Consider the following 17,949-nt stretch of genomic DNA (forward strand, 5'->3'; position numbering starts at 1 on the left):
TTTTTGCACTAACTCACAAGCAAATACAACACTTTGAGTGGAAGATTAAGTTGGGTGGACGTCTAAACTACAACTTGGATGGAAATTCCAATCCACAAAAAATATTTCCTTTTTCATGATGAAATCACATTTACCAATTCCTCATACAAAAACCCATTGTCCCAATGTATAATAATGGTAGTGTGAGGGCGCTTAAAACTTCCCATATATAGTTTATTTTAGTGTTGCTTATTAGGCTGGTCCACCCCAAACTAGCTCGTTTAAGGGCAGCCCTGCTCATCCCAGTAAGGAAAAAGCCAAGCCAGATCGAGTTATTTTTCAGTCTTGGACGTGTGAGTTCGATGAGCTAGTCTGGTCCGAACCAACAAAAAGTTCGGGTTGAACAAAAGCTCGATCGGCTATTGGAACGGTTTGGGTTGTCAGACCCAGCCTGGTAAGTCCCAACAGCTAAAAAATACGCTATTTTTGTCTGTTAAAATTAGTTTCAAACTTGTTATGTACTGACCTAACCCATTTTAGTTAGTCCACGACCTAGACCAGACCTGACTGAGCTTCACGGCTCTGGCTCCGGTCTCGGAGTGGGACTAGGATAAATGTTGTTCTAGACCAATCAGTCCGGAGACTATTTGAACCCAGATAAATTCCATTTTCTCTCCGGTCGGACCGACCCGGTCCGATAAGCAACACTAGATTACCAGTAGAAAAACGAACAATATTTAAACACGTACTCAAATTTCATTGGATCAAAATCCACCTACTCTAAAATTGGAGCCTATTTAATTGGATAAACCTTCGTCCTGGACAGAGAAAAAAAATCTCCCATCTTCTCTCTCTAGAGCTCAGCCAGCAAAAATGGATCCTTGTCGATCACGTTTTCTCATCTTGTTCGTTCTTCTCTCAATTATCTTATCATCATCAACTTCAACAATCGGATCTCCTGAAGAATCGGAAGATCTTTTGATCCGTCAAGTCATACCGGAACAACAACAACAACAACCAACCGTCGATGTTGACGATCTGATCTTGAACGCCGATCACCATTTCACAAGTTTCGTTAAAAAGTTCGGTAAGACTTATGCTGATCAAGAAGAACACGCTTATAGATTATCTGTTTTTAAATCTAACTTACGTCGTGCTAAAAGACATCAAAGATTTGATCCTTCTGCTGTTCATGGAATTACTAAGTTTTCCGATCTTACTCCAAAGGAGTTTCGAAAGACTTATCTTGGTTTGAGAAAGTTAAAGCTTCCTTCTGATGCTCATAAAGCTCCCATCTTACCTACTAATGATCTTCCCACTGATTTTGATTGGAGAGAGAAAGGTGCTGTTACTGGCGTTAAGGATCAGGTAATTTGATTTTAAAATTTAAACCTTTAGATTTATGGATTGATTTTGTTGATTAAATTTGTTTTGTTTTTTGGTGGTGAAATTAGGGTTCCTGCGGGTCTTGCTGGTCTTTTAGTACAACAGGAGCCTTGGAAGGTGCTAACTTTCTCTCTACAGGGAAGCTTGTTAGCCTCAGTGAACAACAACTTGTTGACTGTGATCATGTGGTTCGTTTTCTCTTTAATCAATTTAGTTCTTTGAATTATTCTGATTATTTTTAGTAGGTTTTGATTTACTTATGAAATCATAGTTTAGGTCACTCCGGTTAAGAGATTATTGTTTGGATTTTGTCTTAGTTTTCTCTAGATTATTGGGTCTTGATCTGTTTGATAGTTCGAATTCATATATCCTCATTGGATTATAGGGTTGACTTTTATCATTTTCCCCATTATGGATGATTTGCGGGGAAGATGAATTTGTATTGCTTCTCACTTTTAAAGAAAGAAAAATCTTTCCTTTTTGTAAATTAACATTCAATTATGGAATTTGTCCTGTAATCTGTAAGTAGTGAAAATTGTTCAAGTCCTCTGTTTGAACTTATCATTAGTGTTGAAGGCTACTTATTTGCTTACGTATACTTAATTACGTAAGTGATTAACTTTTCCATTTCGCTTCTGTGGTTAAGAGGCTAAAGCCAATTATTAGTTAAATGAGGTTCATTGAAGTTAGAGTTGTTGTATCTAATAGACACAGTAAGACAATTTATCTTTTAGTTGATTTAGCAAAATAGGAATGAGTTGCTTCTACCAACAACCCTCGGCTGGCGCTCTTGTGACTGACCCCCGATCAGAGCTTCGAGGCACTTGGGTTTCACAAGTAAAAAGTTGCTTTTTTGAGTTCTAACTCAGAGCACAATATTGTCCCATTCTCTAGCATTCTTTGTTCATGTCGAGTCCGATGGGGTAGGTATAATTACAGATATAAGTTTCACCGAAACAAGGATCTAGTTAGTGCCCAGTTCTATACAAATTGAAGTTTTATTATGTTGACTACTTCAATCATATTATGATCACCCAAACCAACAGACCCGATTTGGTTTTCCCATTTTAGTTTAAGTAAAGGGTCTTCAGACTTCAGTTGTTTTAGCTTTTAACAAAAGTTTTTCTTGATTTCAGTGTGATCCAGAGTCACCCGGCTCGTGTGATTCAGGTTGCAACGGTGGGCTAATGACAAGTGCATTCGAGTACACACTTCAATCTGGTGGACTTCAACTAGAAGCCGACTACCCATACACTGGAAAAGACGGTAAATGCAAATTCGACAAAACCAAGATCGCTGCATCAGTATCTAACTTTAGTGTCATCTCTCTAGACGAAGAACAAATAGCCGCAAATCTCGTAAACAGTGGTCCACTTGCAGGTCTGTTTGTCTTTCCTTCCACCCTAATCTGGACTCTTTTTTTAGACTCAATTAAATGATCCGAAATAACCACCATCTAACACAAACTAAATTCGTTTTCTTTTTTGGATTGGTATAGTGGGTATAAATGCAGCTTGGATGCAAACATATATCGGAGGAGTTTCATGCCCGTATATTTGCTCGAAGAGATTAGATCATGGAGTCCTGCTAGTTGGATATGGAGCTGGTGCTTATTCACCAATTAGGTTGAAGGATAAACCATACTGGATCATAAAGAACTCTTGGGGAGAAGGTTGGGGAGAAAAAGGATACTACAAAATTTGCAGGGGTCATAATGTCTGTGGTGTTGACTCCATGGTTTCTTCTGTTGCTGCCATCCAAACTTCCAACAAACCCTAGTAAATATATCTTCGGATTCTCTTTACCGTTTTAGTTCCATAATCTATGGTGGTAAAAATTATGAATCTTCTGTACATAATCCGTGTGACACTTATATATGATCGTTACCACACCGATCTCTCTTTTAGGTTTTCTATTTCTTTTTTAATTATGAATGAAGTGTTTTCTTTTACTTGAAGTACTGAAGAAGTCAGGAACTACTTGTGTTTTTCTTAGTTGAATGAAGTTAATAATTTGTGGATAATGATAGTTTCATGTAACTTCTCAGAATCTCAGTTGAAGTACATGTTATTTTTGGTTTGTGTTAAATATCTGTTTGACAGTGAATTATATGTCAGCCTCGAGTCCTAATGATACCATTCATCATCAGGGGGGCACCCGGGGGGCACAGGACACTATCGAACTCGAATACGATAATTACCCAAAGAGTTGAACTGAAAAAGGGCGTACCATCTCCATAGACGTTGGGTCTTTTAAATCACATAAATCCTAAAACCTTTTCCAAATCACATTGTATTGGCATAAATGCTTCAAATCAATTAGATAAATTTATGAATTCTTCTACTTTGAAGAAGATGAAACTCACAAGTTTCCGGCCTTGTGAATCAAAATACTTGTTCTTGTTTGCAAATCAGCTCGTGAAGTTGCATGCAGAGGTTAGTGAAAGAGCACGCAAGAGGGAGAGAGAGTGAAGGAGTTGAAATAAACAGTACATCATATTTTTTCAGTTCAGTGGATCAGAACATCGAAATTACGAATCGCAACAAATTACATAAAATTCAGTATAGACGGTTAGTTTTTCTTGTTTGCTATCATTTTTCTAAGTCCGACCTTCATAAACTTAAAAGATACATTACTTACCTCTAAAGAAGGATACATATATTTAAATATTCAAGTGGGTTTTAATTTACAACCTAGATAAAATGTATGCCGTTCCGAACACGATTATTTTTTCTCTAAATCATGTTTCACAGTATACTCCAAACAAATTCAGCCCAAACAAACAAGGAGCACAAAGTCATTTACTTTTAACAATCATAATGCCCCAAACAACTCCCGACCAGGTGATGTGTCCCTTTTTCTCACTAGATTTTGTCCGGACACTCGACCCAAGTCATGCCTGGCCATAGTGCCATTTTCCTCCCCTTTAAATTACCCGTCATGTCATTCATCAAAACTAAGGGGGGGGTAGTGGATCAAGACATTGGGGGACATTTTCATGTCCCCCAATGTCCGTGTTATTCGTTGGGGACATTTGAAATGTCCCCAAATGTCCGTGTTATTGGTTGGGGACATTTTAAATGTCCCGAAATGTCTGCGTTATTGGTTCGGGACATTTCAAATGTCCCGAAATGTCTCCAAATGTCCGTGTTATTGGTTGGAGACATTTCAAATGTCCCGAAATGTCCGTGTTATTGGTTGGGGACATTTTAAATGTCTCCAAATGTCCGTGTTATTCGTTTGGGACACGAATTTGGGGACATTTCAAGACAAATTAGTTTTGGGGACATTTGGAGACATTTTAGTGTAAATTTGGAGAGCTTTTGGAGAGAAAATGTCTCTCAAAATATGGAAGACATTTGAGGAAACTCGGGGACATTTCAGTGAGGAAGAAAATATAAAAATAATTATTATTATCAAATTAGATTAAATAATATATAATAAATAATATATAAAATATTATCATATTATTAAATTATACTATTATTATATTATTATCTTATTATTATATTACTATATTATATTATTATTATATTCTCTTATTATATTATTGTATTATTATATAGTATTATATTATAATATTATTATTCTATTATAGTAATAATGATATTATTATCATATTACTATATTGTGCTATTATTATATTATTATATTATTATAATATTACTTTATTATTATATTACTATATTTTATTATTATAGTAATATAATATTATTATATTATATTTTATTATTATATTAATATTTTATTATATTATATTTTATTATCATATTATATTATATTATATTATATTATATTGTATTATTATATTATTATATTATTATTATATTATTATTATATTATTATTATATTATTATATTATTATTATATTATTATTATATTATTATTATATTATGTTATTTTATTATTATATTATGTTATTTTATTTTATTATATTATTATTATATTAATGTCCACAGATATCTACAGATGTCTATCAATGTCCACAGATATCTACGGATGTCTACGAAAGTCTACGAAAGTCAAAAAATATATTTCAGATTAGTGGTACAAATATATCATTTCATATGATTATATAATAATGATAATATTAAAATAATAATAAATGTCCAATTGTCCATCAATGTCCTCAGATATCCACGGTTGTCTACAAAAGTCTAAAAATATATTTTTGAAATATGAGTAAAAATATATTATTTCATAATTCATATGGTTAAACAATAATAATAAAATTAAAATAATTGTCTACCAACTGTCCTTCAATGTCCTCGGATATCCACAGATGTCCACAAATATCGAAAAATATATTTTTGAAATATGAGTACAAATATATTATTTCATATGGTTAGACAATATAAAATGTCTACCAATTGTCCTTCAATGATGAGATAATAATAATAATAATAATAATAATAATAATAATAATAATAATAATAATAAAAATAAAGATAATAATAATAACAATAATAGTAATAATAATAATAATAATAATAATAATAATAATAATAATAATAATGATAATAATAATAATAATGTCCACTACACATTTGGTCCATGGATTCAGTATGTTGAAATGTCCCCGGAACATTTTGTCCGTGAACCAAATGTCTTGAAATGTCTCTTAAGACATTTTGTCTATGAATCAAATGTCTTGAAATGTCTATAAAGACATTTTGTCTACGAATCAAATGTCTTGAAATGTCTATAAAGACATTTTGTCTACAGACAAATGTCCCGAAATGTCTTGAAATGTCCACGGAACATTTTGTCTCTGATTGTCCCCTAATGTCCCCCAATGTCTTGATCCACTACCCCCCCTAAGCGTTCAGGATGGGTGAATTAATCACAAAACAAATTGTTTAAATAGCCGTTAATGGCGCCCTTTGATTATGCACCTACTTCAATTATCTTCAACAAAAAGCGCGGGAAAGCTCGTTTTTCAATGTCCCCCTCTGTAAACCCTAATAAAACCCTAAAAATCCTTGTTTTTGGTGTAATTCAAGATGACAGAACCAGATATTAATCCCGTTAACGCCGTCGATCTTACAACCGGAGATGAAGATCGAGATGTTAATGGAAGAACTCAAGACAGAAATCAAAACTCAGTGGTTGATCAATCGCCCCAATTTCGTAGTTTCTGGAAAGCTGGGGATTATGTTGTTTCGTCTTCAATTTCTGCTCCTCCTGACGGTATTAGCTTCTCTCTCTCTCTCTCTCTCTCTCTCTCTCGCCTAAACCCTAATTTTGGTATGAATTTGAAGAAAAGGTTTCTGATTTTGCAGGTGAATTAGAGCATGCTAGGGTTCACCCGAAGTTTCTTCATTCTAATGCAACATCTCACAAGTGGGCGTTTGGAGGTAGAAATTAGTAATTTCAGTTGATTCTTTACTTAGTAGTTGTAATTTCAATACAACAGTTGAGAAATCAAATTCGAAGAGTAAATAACTCTTCATACTCCTTTGCATTTTCATGTGAAAGCTCCAAGATTGCAAATTTAGGTTCTAAAAGTAACTTACTTCTAGGGCAAAACTGTTATAGAAGAAGGCTACTCATAAAGCCCTATTGATTCGAGTCTCCTCAGTATCCAATATATTTGTTGAATGCCATTGCCACCAGAGATTAGGTGTTGTTGGCTCAACTTTACCAGATATTCTCCTCCACCTTGCGTACCGCGTACTTGATTCCCCGTGCCCTTGTAGTCTCAATTAACCTAAATTCTTTGTAAAAAAAACTATAAATTTGACTAGTTGGGTAGTTAACTAGAAGAATCTTTTTTATTAGCTTGTTAGATTGTAAGTTTTATGGAGAAAGGATGTTCTAGAGTACGTATATCCTTAGCATACCAGATACTCACATGGTAGCGTACCTGTACCGCGTACCTGTACCGCGTACCTGAGCTATCTGCGTACCAATTAACATTGTGTTGGCTAGCGGACTATTGTGTGCCACTGGCACTAGTCTGGTTTTTTTCCGGCACTTTTGGAGTTTGGTTATCATCATCCAAAGGTATTTTGTCCGTACTGAAATTTATATGCTTGATGCAGCTATAGCAGAGCTTCTGGATAATGCTGTTGACGAGGTAAGCGGGCAGTAGTCATTTATTTTACTCGCAGTGAGATGCCTCTATTAAGTTGCAGTTGTCCATAACTTTCTATAAATTTGGTAGTAGTTCGTGTACAATTGAGGCCTTACTCCTACCTTCTACCATTGAAACCTGTTAACCTTAATATATGGCTGCTTACGTATTATTGCAACCAGATATGCAATGGTGCCACCTTTGTGAAGGTGGATGTAATAGATAATACAAAGAATAATTCTCCTGCTTTGCTTTTCCAAGGTACTTATAATCCATACTACGTTAGATATGTGCACTGTATTCGTAAATAACATTAATACTTTTAGTACATGTAGTTTTGTTATGACAAGCCAGTTCTTTTCCAGATGATGGAGGGGGAATGAATCCTGATTGTATGCGGCAATGTATGAGCTTGGGGTACTCCTCAAAACAGGCAAATACAACAATTGGACAATGTAAATATTGTGGAACTTATTATTAGTAGTTCTTTTATGACTTCGTTTTGAGCCTAACTTAACATGAGTTTCTTCCCGATTTTTTTTTTTTCCATTGTTATTTGAACTGTTGGAGTTAATAGAATTGTAAACTGTTCGTGCTTCTCATAAGGTATAATACGAGAGATAGGAAATATCGTAACTACAGTGAATCTACAGTAGGTGTTGATTATCCATGTTAAATGTTATTCTTTCCGGATTAAAGCTATGATTGTTTCATTCTTGTGAGGTTCTGATTTGAAGAAAAAAGATCTAATTAATCGTTTAGTAGTCTCTTTATGTTGGCGAAAGAAACCACATATCCTGAACTAAAAGTTATTCTCCTATTAGCGTGTTGCCTTAGCAGATACTCATAATGGACACTCGTATTTTAAGTATGTGAGTGCGTTTACGATCCTTCTCTGTTTTGGCCTTTCCACTCAATGTGTCGTGTTGTCTGTGTGGGGGTTATGTAGCACCGAAGTCTTTGGGTATGTTATGTCATACTAAATAATTTCAATATGTCTGGACTCTAGGAGATAACTATAACCTACATTCTAAGCTACAGGTCCAATAATTAGTTATCATTATTCGGAGCTTCGGAGCTTGTTTATTTGGAAATATCGATTTGGGTACTCCTTTTATTACCAATAAAGTCCTCGTGGTTGTTCTTGGCCATTTAAGATTGCTAGTTTTGCTTCTGCAATTATTATGGTCAACATTATCTTATTAATCCATGTTTGTTGAATATATTTTGTGTTTCGAAGTTGCTTCATGCTTGCAGTCATCGAAATTTCAGCATCTAGACATTTGAATTTCTTGATAGTTAATATTTAAAACATGGGTATTTGTTTGCAGATGGTAATGGATTTAAGACAAGTACCATGCGATTGGGTGCTGATGTAATCGTCTTCAGCCGTGGAACTTGTGGAAGGTAATAACTGCATCTTAAAGTTAGGTCACAGGTAAAAGGTCGTTATTACCTAAACTGTTTCAGATATGAATGATCTACTTATTACCTACTGTTGATGTATGCGGGGAAAATGGAGAACTTCCTCCTGGTCCATATGGTTCTTGTGTCATTTATTAAGAGGTAAAAGTATATTCCCGAGGAAGATTTGCGTGAAGCCCAAGTGACTGCATTTATTTTGAGTTGATATGCTCATGATTGCTTGGATTGACTCTTATGTGTAGATCTCATTATAGTAGTTAAATTGTGACACTGTAATGTTTATTTTAACTAGCCGTACCACACAAAGCATAGGCCTACTTTCATATACATTTTTGAGGAGAACCGGCCATGATGATGTAATCGTTCCGATGGTAAATTGTCCTCTCTTTTCCTTTCTTAATATTAGTGTTTTCTTCTTTATTAAAAATCATACTAATTTTGTGTTAGCAATGCAGGTTGATTTTGAGATCAGCGGAAGTAAGGCCTACCCAATCATTTATAGCTCACAGGAGGAGTGGTCTAGTAACTTGAAGCTTATCATTGAGTGGTCTCCCTTTGGTTCACAGAATGAGCTTCTGCAGCAGGTCTATGCAAACTTATTGTTCCTTTTTAACAAATTTTATAATGTCTAAATTCTTTGCCTCAGTATATGCCTTGTATTTTCATCTAAATTTTTTTTGATGCTCAGTATGAAGTTATCAATTCAATTACAGTTAATCAGTTTCCTTTTATGCTTTAGGTTTTTAACTGTATGAGTTAACGGCCCAGAAGTTGCAAAATTTGCTTCCGTTCCTTATCATAAATTATCTTTTAGCTTTTTGTCCTGTTACTTGCAGAAGCTTTTGAATTCTGATAAACCAATTTAACTGTCTTCAGTGTTATCTACGAGATGTATTTTGTGTAGTGCTAGTACATGTCAATCATTGATGAATTTTTTAGCTGGGAAACTTAGATGAAAACTTATGTTATGTTTTTTTCATTAAGAACGACAATTAACTAATTCCAATTAAAAAAGTTTATGCTTTTTCGCTAATTTTATACATATCTAACCATTTGTTTTAATTGGAATTAGTTAATGGAAATGCCAGACATACTGATGGAAATGCATAGTCCTGACACTTCATTGTCTTTTCTCCTACCTTATTCAGTTCGACAGCATTGGAGTTTCTGGAACAAAAGTTATCATATATAACCTATGGCTCGATGATGATGGTGTCCTTGAATTAGATTTCAACAGTGATGAGGAGGTATGTCAGAGATTGTTTTCGATTCATGTACTGTTTGATTTCAAAATTATTCTGCACACACAAAGATTTATGTGGTTTACTAAGTATGATAAATCACATATTTCACATCCAAATGGTAGAGTTATTAAGTATGGTCAAAAATCAAGAGTTACAAGGTCTTTGTGCTTACCACTGACAAAGACTTCACGACCAATTCCTAGAGGATAGCTTGGACTTCTTGCTATCCAACTAGGTTTCAATTTCACATATTTCCTGTACTCCAATACAGCCATACCCCAGGGTGCGAGTATTGGAATCTTGTCATCTCGTTACGTGGCAAGAATGGGACTCCCCAAGTATTTCAATGATTGTCGCCCGAAACGACTTCGTGCAATATCAAAATGGATGATTTAGGGTAATTTGTTGAATGGTGGATGTAGTCAGTTTGCCATGAATATCTTTTACCTGGTCCAGTAAGTAACTTTTTATACCGAAGGACATTTTACTGCATTTATCACAAGAATGAGCTAATGCTTATCCATGTAGACATCCGTATAATTTACTTTTAAAACCAACAGGCTGAAGTTATAGTCTTTTTTAACACCTCTTATTCTACTTGCAGGATATACTTCTGAGAGATGACTTTAAGACTGGAAAGCTAAGTAGACCAAAGAAAGATCATAATGAATTATTAGAATCTCATATATCTTACAGAATGCGTTTTTCATTAAAGGTATCTCTTCTTATATCTTATTGCTATGATTATCAATGCTCACAATGCTTTTGTATTACATAATACGTATATATGATACATTAATTTATTTTTTTGCAGGCATATGCATCAGTTTTGTATCTCAGAAAGTTCACAAATTTCCGTATTATATTGAGGGGGGAACCTGTTCAGCAATATATAATTGCAGATAATCTGAACTTCACGGAAACATTTACTTACCGTCCAAAGCTTAGTCCTGGGATTACTTCGAAACAGGTAAAACTAAAAGGAATGGTCAAACATGACTTTCTCAATTGTTTGACTGGAGAGTCGATGAAGATGGGAACATTGGAGGAAGATAGTTCTTCTCTCAGAAAAAGTATCGGGTTTCACTATATGCACCATCTAGTTTGGTAATGGAAATGGAATTGCATCATATCCTAGGCCAAGGGCTTCTTAGGCATCCATTTCTCAGAACTTAACCAAGTTTCCGTCAATTGTGTAGGTTCTTATTCGATTCATTTAACCACCGAATCCTAAACCTCAACCGGCAGTATAGCCAATTCGGTCGTAACTATTTGGTATTCGTTTTTGATATTTCTTTGCCTGTAAAGTTTGACATTTATCCTCAGTATTTACTACTTATGAACCAAAACTGAAATATCAGAACCGAAAGCTATCACTGTGGTTCGTATTCTCCTGATTTGACACACTCAGTTATTTATCATGCTCTCGAGTAGCATTCTGAACGGCATTTCATTTCATTTCTTTGAACTTGTTATACCTCGGAAAATTGCTGGATACTGTGAAGATGTCTCTACTTGAACTCTTGATCCACTATCGTTGGTTTTAACTTTGAATAAGTAGCAAATACCATTATATGCATATGATTTCTTGTTTATATCTCTATATACTTACACAGAAACTTATACTAACGTGGGCGATATAGGTATCAGCGGAGACTACTATTGGATTTGTGAAAGAGGCACCTGTTCTTCAAATTACTGGGTTCAATGTGTATCATAGGAATCGCCTGATTAGAGTACGTCTATAATGATTACTGGCTTATATATTACGGTTAACTGAATTATGTATTTGCTAATTGACAACTTTGTTTTCAGCCCTTCTGGGTAGTAACAAATGACATATATACCAAATGCAAGAGCGCCGTCGGTATGCATTTACTCTAGTAATTGCCATTTATTTTTCAGAAATTCCAGTTACTTATTTCTTCTTTATATCCTAATAGGTGTTATTGAAGTAAACTTCATTGAACCAGCACATAACAAACAGGATTTTGAAAGATCATCTGTCGTTATCCGGCTCGAAGCCTGGCTCAAGCAATTGATCATGAAATACTGGTATATTTACCGTTTGTCTTATCTGATTGTTGGTAATTTAATAATATGTACAGGAAAAAGATTCTCACTGACTCAATGTTCCATGAATTACTCCATGAGTTGAGTAAAAGTTGTGCTGGTTAATGCAGGACGCAAAACTGCCACTTAGCAGGTTTTTGGTCTCCAATTCCTGAAATACGTAATAAGCAGATGGAAACTCGTGAAGATCGACCAACAGTTTATGTTAATAGAAGCAAATCTGGTTTGCCGAAGGGGTTGCCTTCTGAACAAGATGACAATGATTTTTCAGCTTATTTGGAAGAAGAAGAAGATGGGTATCTCGTTGAACTTCCCTCGACTAATATGCAGCAGGAAGTCAGCCATGATCAACCTTCATGTGGCCTCACTGCTAATTCTCAACCTATTATTGGACTCCCAGCAGTAAGTGATTATAAATTCTCTTATCCTTCCCTTTTCCTTTTCATAGTTCATATATATATATATATATATATATATATATATATATATATATATATATTTATTCAATACTCGACCTACTTCATGTTTGCATGCAGTCATCGTCTGGAAGAGGTGAACCCTTAGATGGTTTTACTTCCACATTACTTCAACAAATATCTGATGAGAACATTAGATTATTCATCAGGTACATTTTCGTTCTAGCATTAATTTTATCGTTTAATTGTTATATGGGGTTAGAATACGATTCTATTTAATCCGGAACCTTTCTGAATAGGCGTGACGAGCACATACATAAGGATATGGAGCTAAAAAACACGGTACAATGCTGTCTCAATAAACTTACTACGAGTCATCTTCTTTTCTTGAATACCGCGTACTGATTTCTTTGCTTCTATGCTAATATGGAAACCAAATAGATTGAAGAACTAAAGAAAGAGTTGAAGGAAGCTAAGGAGAAATGCTCTCAACTTTCATCTCACTTGGAAATTCAAAGACAGCATGTATGAATCTCAATACCCTATTATGTGGACAATTTGTTTCAATTAGAATTAGTTGGCTAGATGCGAAAAAGAAAGTGTAACATTGGTATTAGAATTATATACATAATAGTGAGGGTAGTTTAGTCATTTGCCACTTAAGGGTCTTTTAGTCTTCTGTGTTTTACAATTTATTTGTTTATTTGCTATCTTGTAAACTTAACTACAACAGATGAAATCCTAACCTCCATCAAAGGTTTCTCTATTCTTCAAATATCATTTCGTATAGTGCTATTTGGTATTGATTTTTACATGGTATCAGAGCTTTGAAAATCTTAAAGGAAGTAAAACTTCATCACCAAGCTATAGCTAGTCGATTTATCTTGGTTATATTTGTGTTTCTTGGTTATACTTGCTTGGTATTGCGTTGATAAAATGGAGAGTGGAAAAGATGATTCATTGCAAGTTATTAGTGAAAGATTGAACGGTAAAAACTACTCTTAGTAGAGTTTATTATGAGAAATTTTTTGAAAAGAAAATAATTGAGGGATTACATTAATAGTATTTTTGTTCAACCAGTTGATAGATCGAAAGAAAATTTAGTTGTATTATCTAGGGTTTGGGAAGCAAACAATCCGAAAATTATTATTTAGATTAATAACTCAGTCGATAACACAATTGGACATGAGTTGGCTAAATTTCAAACTTGTCGTGAGACGTGGTATTAATTAGTAGATATGTTCATGCAGTCGAACTTTGCAACACAATATAAGCTAGAAGTTGATATTAGAAATATGGAACAAAGAGATATGAGTATTCAAGAATTTTATTTTGTAATGTTTGATCTCTGGGATCAGTTAGCTTTTACAGAATCTGTAAAGTTGTAGACTTTTGCTCCTTATATTGCTCGTAGAGAGGAATGCCGTCTGGTTCAATTTTTGATGGCTTTACATAATGATTTTGAACCAATTCGTAGCACAATTTTCATAGTAAGCCACTTCCCTCTCTATTGTTAAAGTTGTAAATGAGCTTATGACTGACGATACATGTCTCAAGCACCATGCAAGGAAAGACATTCTTCAAACACCTATAGAAACAGTGTTAGCCGTTCATTTGAAGTCCAATCAAAACAATAAGAATCAATGTCCTAAGTTACTGAACAAGTCACAACGACTATACCACCATCTGACCTCGTCTGGTTCTAGTGGCTCATCTTCTTCTGTGTCCAAAACCAATAATGTGGTTAATTAATTTTAAATGTATCTGATTTTTTTTCTATGCAGCCACATGTGATGTCCGCCTTTGATTCTCAAGGTCCTTTAGCTCTTAAGTCTTCTGCTACGGCATTAGACTCAATCTCAGATTAGTTTCAAAGATTCTTAGTCATGCAGCCACATGTTTTGTCTTCTTGTGAAGGTTTGTTTTCTCTTATTTTTTTCAGGTATGCCTTCTTCATTTTGGATTTTAGATTCTAGATCCTCTCGTCATGTCTCCTGATTTAATATCTTTTGTTTCATTAAAGCATATGTTTGATCTTCCGGACAAAACTGTTGACGACACACCAATGTCATTAGGTGGTGTTGGCTTTGTTGTCACACCTAATCTATCTCTTCAAAATGTTCTTCATTTTTTCAAATTAATTTATTTTAAATCTTGCTTATATTAGTCAGTCGTGTGATTCTGGATGTTTGGAATTATTTTCTTCTACCGGTTGTTATGTGCGGGATGTACAATATCAGAAGCTGATTGGAACAGGTCATAGGCAGGACATTATATTTTGTAGAGGAGTTGAAAGTACCTGATGTTGCAGCTTCTACTTTTGACTAGTAATCTTTACGTTTAAGATCTTCTTCTTCTAGTTTTGTACTTATGGCATTCCAGTCGTGGTTATATTTGAACATTTAGGTTGAAATATTTAGTATCTATTGGTGTATGAGGAGATTTCCAGGTTAAGAACATTATTTAATCATAGTGGTTGCAAATTTGTAAAATTTTAAGTTTTACCATTTATTCGAAGTATGCCTGTGGTAGTTAAACCTTTCCATTTAGTTCATTATGATGTATGAGGTCCTTCTCCTGTTCCCACAAAACGAGGTTCTCAATATCATGTTTTCTTTATTGATGACTACACTCGTTATTGTTGGGTTTATGTTATAAAACACTCTTCTGAATTTTATGATACTTATCAACAGTTTCCAGCCTTAGTTAGATTACAATATTCCTCTGTCAATAAGTGTTTTAGATGCGACTTAGGTGGAGAATATACTTCAAATAGGTTTCGTGAATTACTTGGTACTGAGCAAAATGGTGTTGCTGAAAAGAAGCATTGACACATCGTTGAAACTACTCATTCTTTGCTATTGTTTGTCTTTGTGCCTTGTAAGTTATGGGTGCAAAACTGTTCCACTGCAGTCAATTTAATTAACAAAATTCCAACTTTCTATTATGCAGGTTTGTCTCCATTTCAAAAATTGACAGGGCATGCCTCAGAGTAATCATTCTTAAGAGTCTTTGGGCGTACTTAATTTGTTCTTCGTTCTCGTGTGCAACGTAGCAAGTTATCTTTTCGTTCTGCCATATGTATGTTTCTTGGTTATGGTGAAGGTCAAAAAGGTTATCGGTGTTATGATCCAATTGCTCATAAATCTTACGTCTCTTTTCATGTTGTATTTTTAGAGCATATACCTTATTCTTTTATTCCTATTAATGCTCATGGTGTGAATCCCTCTAACCAAATCCGCATTGATCCCTTTTCTAATGTTTGTGATACTCATACTGCTCATGTTGAACCTGATGTTGTTGATGCTCCTCTCGCTTATGATGTCCTACGCTTCCTAGGAGTGTCCAAGCTTCTAGTGAGATTGTGTATCCACCATCTCGTTATCTTCGTCGTCTTCGTAAGTCTACTCAGTTACCTGATTTTTTTTATTCTACTTTTTCACATTTTTTTGCTCTTTTTTTTGCGTCTATTTATTGCCACTCTCAACATTTTTCTTGTAAGGTGGTGGTCATTGATCTCTTTGGCAAAAGACTATGCTTGGAGAACTCTCTGCTTTGCATAAGACTGATACATGAAATTTTGTACCTTTGTCCTCTGGTAAACGTATTGTTGACTCTCGTTGAGTGTACACAATTAAAATAAAGTCTGATGGGTGTATTGAGCGGTACAAAGTAAGGCTAATTGGTAAGGGTTTTTTGCTGGAGTATGAGAAAGATTACGAGAAGACTTTTGTTTCGGTTGCAAAAATAACTATTGTTCCTGTTGGTATTGTAGTTGTCTTGTACTTTATTAAATGGAGAATTCCAGAAAGAAGTTTATATAACTCCTCCTCCTGATGTTCCACATAAACTTGAAGAAGTTTGTAAGTTTTAGTAAATTTTCGAAGTGGTAAAATTTTAAAAAGAAATTGTGGATTTTGTCAATTTTTCCGACACAATTTTTTTTTCTCTTCTTCCTCATTTCCTCCCATCTCCATCCACCAATCCGACCAATATTTATTGAGGGGATAAATCCAAAACGACCCCCAAAAATTTATGACTTCAACCTGTCTTCAAAATATGTTATAACTCTGAAAATGTACACGAGAATATGAAAAAGAAAACCTAACCGATTTTAAAATATAGAGAAGGTCAATTCGAGTGAGTGGTGGGGGTTTAAAGGTCAAGTTTTGAGGGTCGAAAGTGAAAAAAGATTGTCTAACATGGGATGGTTTATATTTAAGCGTTTATGTTATGCATAAACATAGTCATTGTTCACATTTTGTGCACTATTATTACAGGTCCATGGGTAAAAAATCCAAAATAAAAAATAAATTGGATTTAAATTTCAAACTTAATATAAAATAAATAATTTTTTTATTTAATATTTATTTTTGTTTCGTACAAATACACAAATGTATTACTAATGTGTTGATTGTTTATGTGTAGATATGTGTAGGAATCGATTTTGTTTTGTATGCAACACAAACTAAATCGCGTGAAGTTCAACAATAAAATGTATGAGGTCATTTACGTTTTGTGTAATGCAATAAGGTAACGAAGTCATGCAAAAATGATTTCTTTGGTGAAATCCAAACAATAGTATATGCAAAAATGATTTCTTTGGTACATTTCAAAATTCGTATTTTTTCAGACTTTTGACCTAATTTTTGTTAATATTTGACTTGTTGTGCTATTAGGGTTAATGTTTTGGACCTTCTAGTCTTCTACCAATACTAACCGTATCCCCACCATTGCTATATGATGTCTCTATAGCTTGTGGCTTTTAGATAGAGAGAGAGAGAGATGAAGGACTTTTGTTTGGGTCCGTGCATCACTTTCAGCTTCAGGGGGGGGGGGGTCGAATCAAAGCACGGATCTCCTGCAGCAGCAGTATCCTTGAGAGGAAATGATTTTATGGTTCTCTCTTTCAAACTTTATGTCTCTCATCTTCCAAATGAGACATTATGCAAGACCTATGTGGTCTATCTCATTGTTCGTATCGATTCACAGACTCTCTCCAATACAAGTAAATCCTATTATAAAAAATTGTCTATTCTAACTTTTTCTTTTGTTCCGATGAGCGCAGAATGTCATTAGCTTATAAAATAATAAATGATCTTTTTAACTCAAACAAACAAGAAATTTAGTAACTCAGCAAAATTTATGTCTTTTTATTATTTTTTTATTTTTTTATTTTTAGGGTCCGTTTGATACGTGTGAAAATGCGAGTAAGAAAGTCGTTTCCTTAAGAAAATCAGTTTTCCGCTGTTTGGTTGATCACTTTGGGAGTTTGGGTAAGAAAATCGATTTCCTAAGTAGAAAAAATGTGTGCAAATGGTCTAATTTTTTTCCCACCTTTTAGATGGGA

General features: G+C 34.4%; 2 protein-coding genes across 2 annotated transcripts; both read left to right on the forward strand.

The window, feature by feature from the left end:
• The first annotated feature begins 620 nt into the window (after positions 1-620).
• Positions 621-3,388, forward strand: LOC147535612 (cysteine proteinase 15A-like). The gene is made up of 4 exons (XM_086645006.1): positions 621-1,347; positions 1,434-1,553; positions 2,502-2,745; positions 2,864-3,388. The coding sequence occupies exons 1-4, from the start codon at positions 853-855 to the stop codon at positions 3,142-3,144; spliced, it is 1,140 nt and encodes a 379-aa protein (XP_086501132.1). The 5' UTR covers positions 621-852; the 3' UTR covers positions 3,145-3,388.
• Positions 3,389-6,184: 2,796 nt separating this feature from the next.
• On the forward strand, positions 6,185-13,374 carry LOC147535613 (protein MICRORCHIDIA 2-like). The gene is made up of 18 exons (XM_086645007.1): positions 6,185-6,555; positions 6,648-6,722; positions 7,410-7,444; positions 7,624-7,702; positions 7,807-7,896; positions 8,773-8,848; positions 9,159-9,237; positions 9,322-9,450; positions 10,015-10,113; positions 10,715-10,825; positions 10,925-11,080; positions 11,754-11,846; positions 11,926-11,977; positions 12,054-12,165; positions 12,294-12,585; positions 12,720-12,808; positions 12,899-12,941; positions 13,041-13,374. Exons 1-18 carry the CDS (start codon positions 6,369-6,371, stop codon positions 13,128-13,130), a joined length of 1,887 nt encoding a protein of 628 aa, XP_086501133.1. The 5' UTR covers positions 6,185-6,368; the 3' UTR covers positions 13,131-13,374.
• The last annotated feature ends 4,575 nt before the right edge of the window (positions 13,375-17,949 follow it).

Source organism: Eschscholzia californica, unplaced genomic scaffold (genome assembly GCF_041429995.1).
Source record: "Eschscholzia californica isolate CP2 unplaced genomic scaffold, dmEscCali1.0.p SCAF_56, whole genome shotgun sequence".
NCBI classification, from domain to species: Eukaryota; Viridiplantae; Streptophyta; class Magnoliopsida; order Ranunculales; family Papaveraceae; genus Eschscholzia; species Eschscholzia californica.

What these genes read in the sequence shown, in the direction of transcription:
- LOC147535612 (XM_086645006.1), top strand. Translation starts at nt 853, where the DNA reads ATGGATCCTTGTCGATCACGTTTTCTCATCTTGTTCGTTCTTCTCTCA. An exon ending in TTACTGGCGTTAAGGATCAG is followed by an intron (nt 1,348 to 1,433) that starts GTAATTTGATTT and finishes TGGTGAAATTAG; the next exon opens with GGTTCCTGCGGGTCTTGCTG. An exon ending in AAACAGTGGTCCACTTGCAG is followed by an intron (nt 2,746 to 2,863) that starts GTCTGTTTGTCT and finishes GGATTGGTATAG; the next exon opens with TGGGTATAAATGCAGCTTGG.
- LOC147535613 (XM_086645007.1), top strand. Translation starts at nt 6,369, where the DNA reads ATGACAGAACCAGATATTAATCCCGTTAACGCCGTCGATCTTACAACC. An exon ending in CTATTATTGGACTCCCAGCA is followed by an intron (nt 12,586 to 12,719) that starts GTAAGTGATTAT and finishes GTTTGCATGCAG; the next exon opens with TCATCGTCTGGAAGAGGTGA. An exon ending in ATATGGAGCTAAAAAACACG is followed by an intron (nt 12,942 to 13,040) that starts GTACAATGCTGT and finishes GAAACCAAATAG; the next exon opens with ATTGAAGAACTAAAGAAAGA.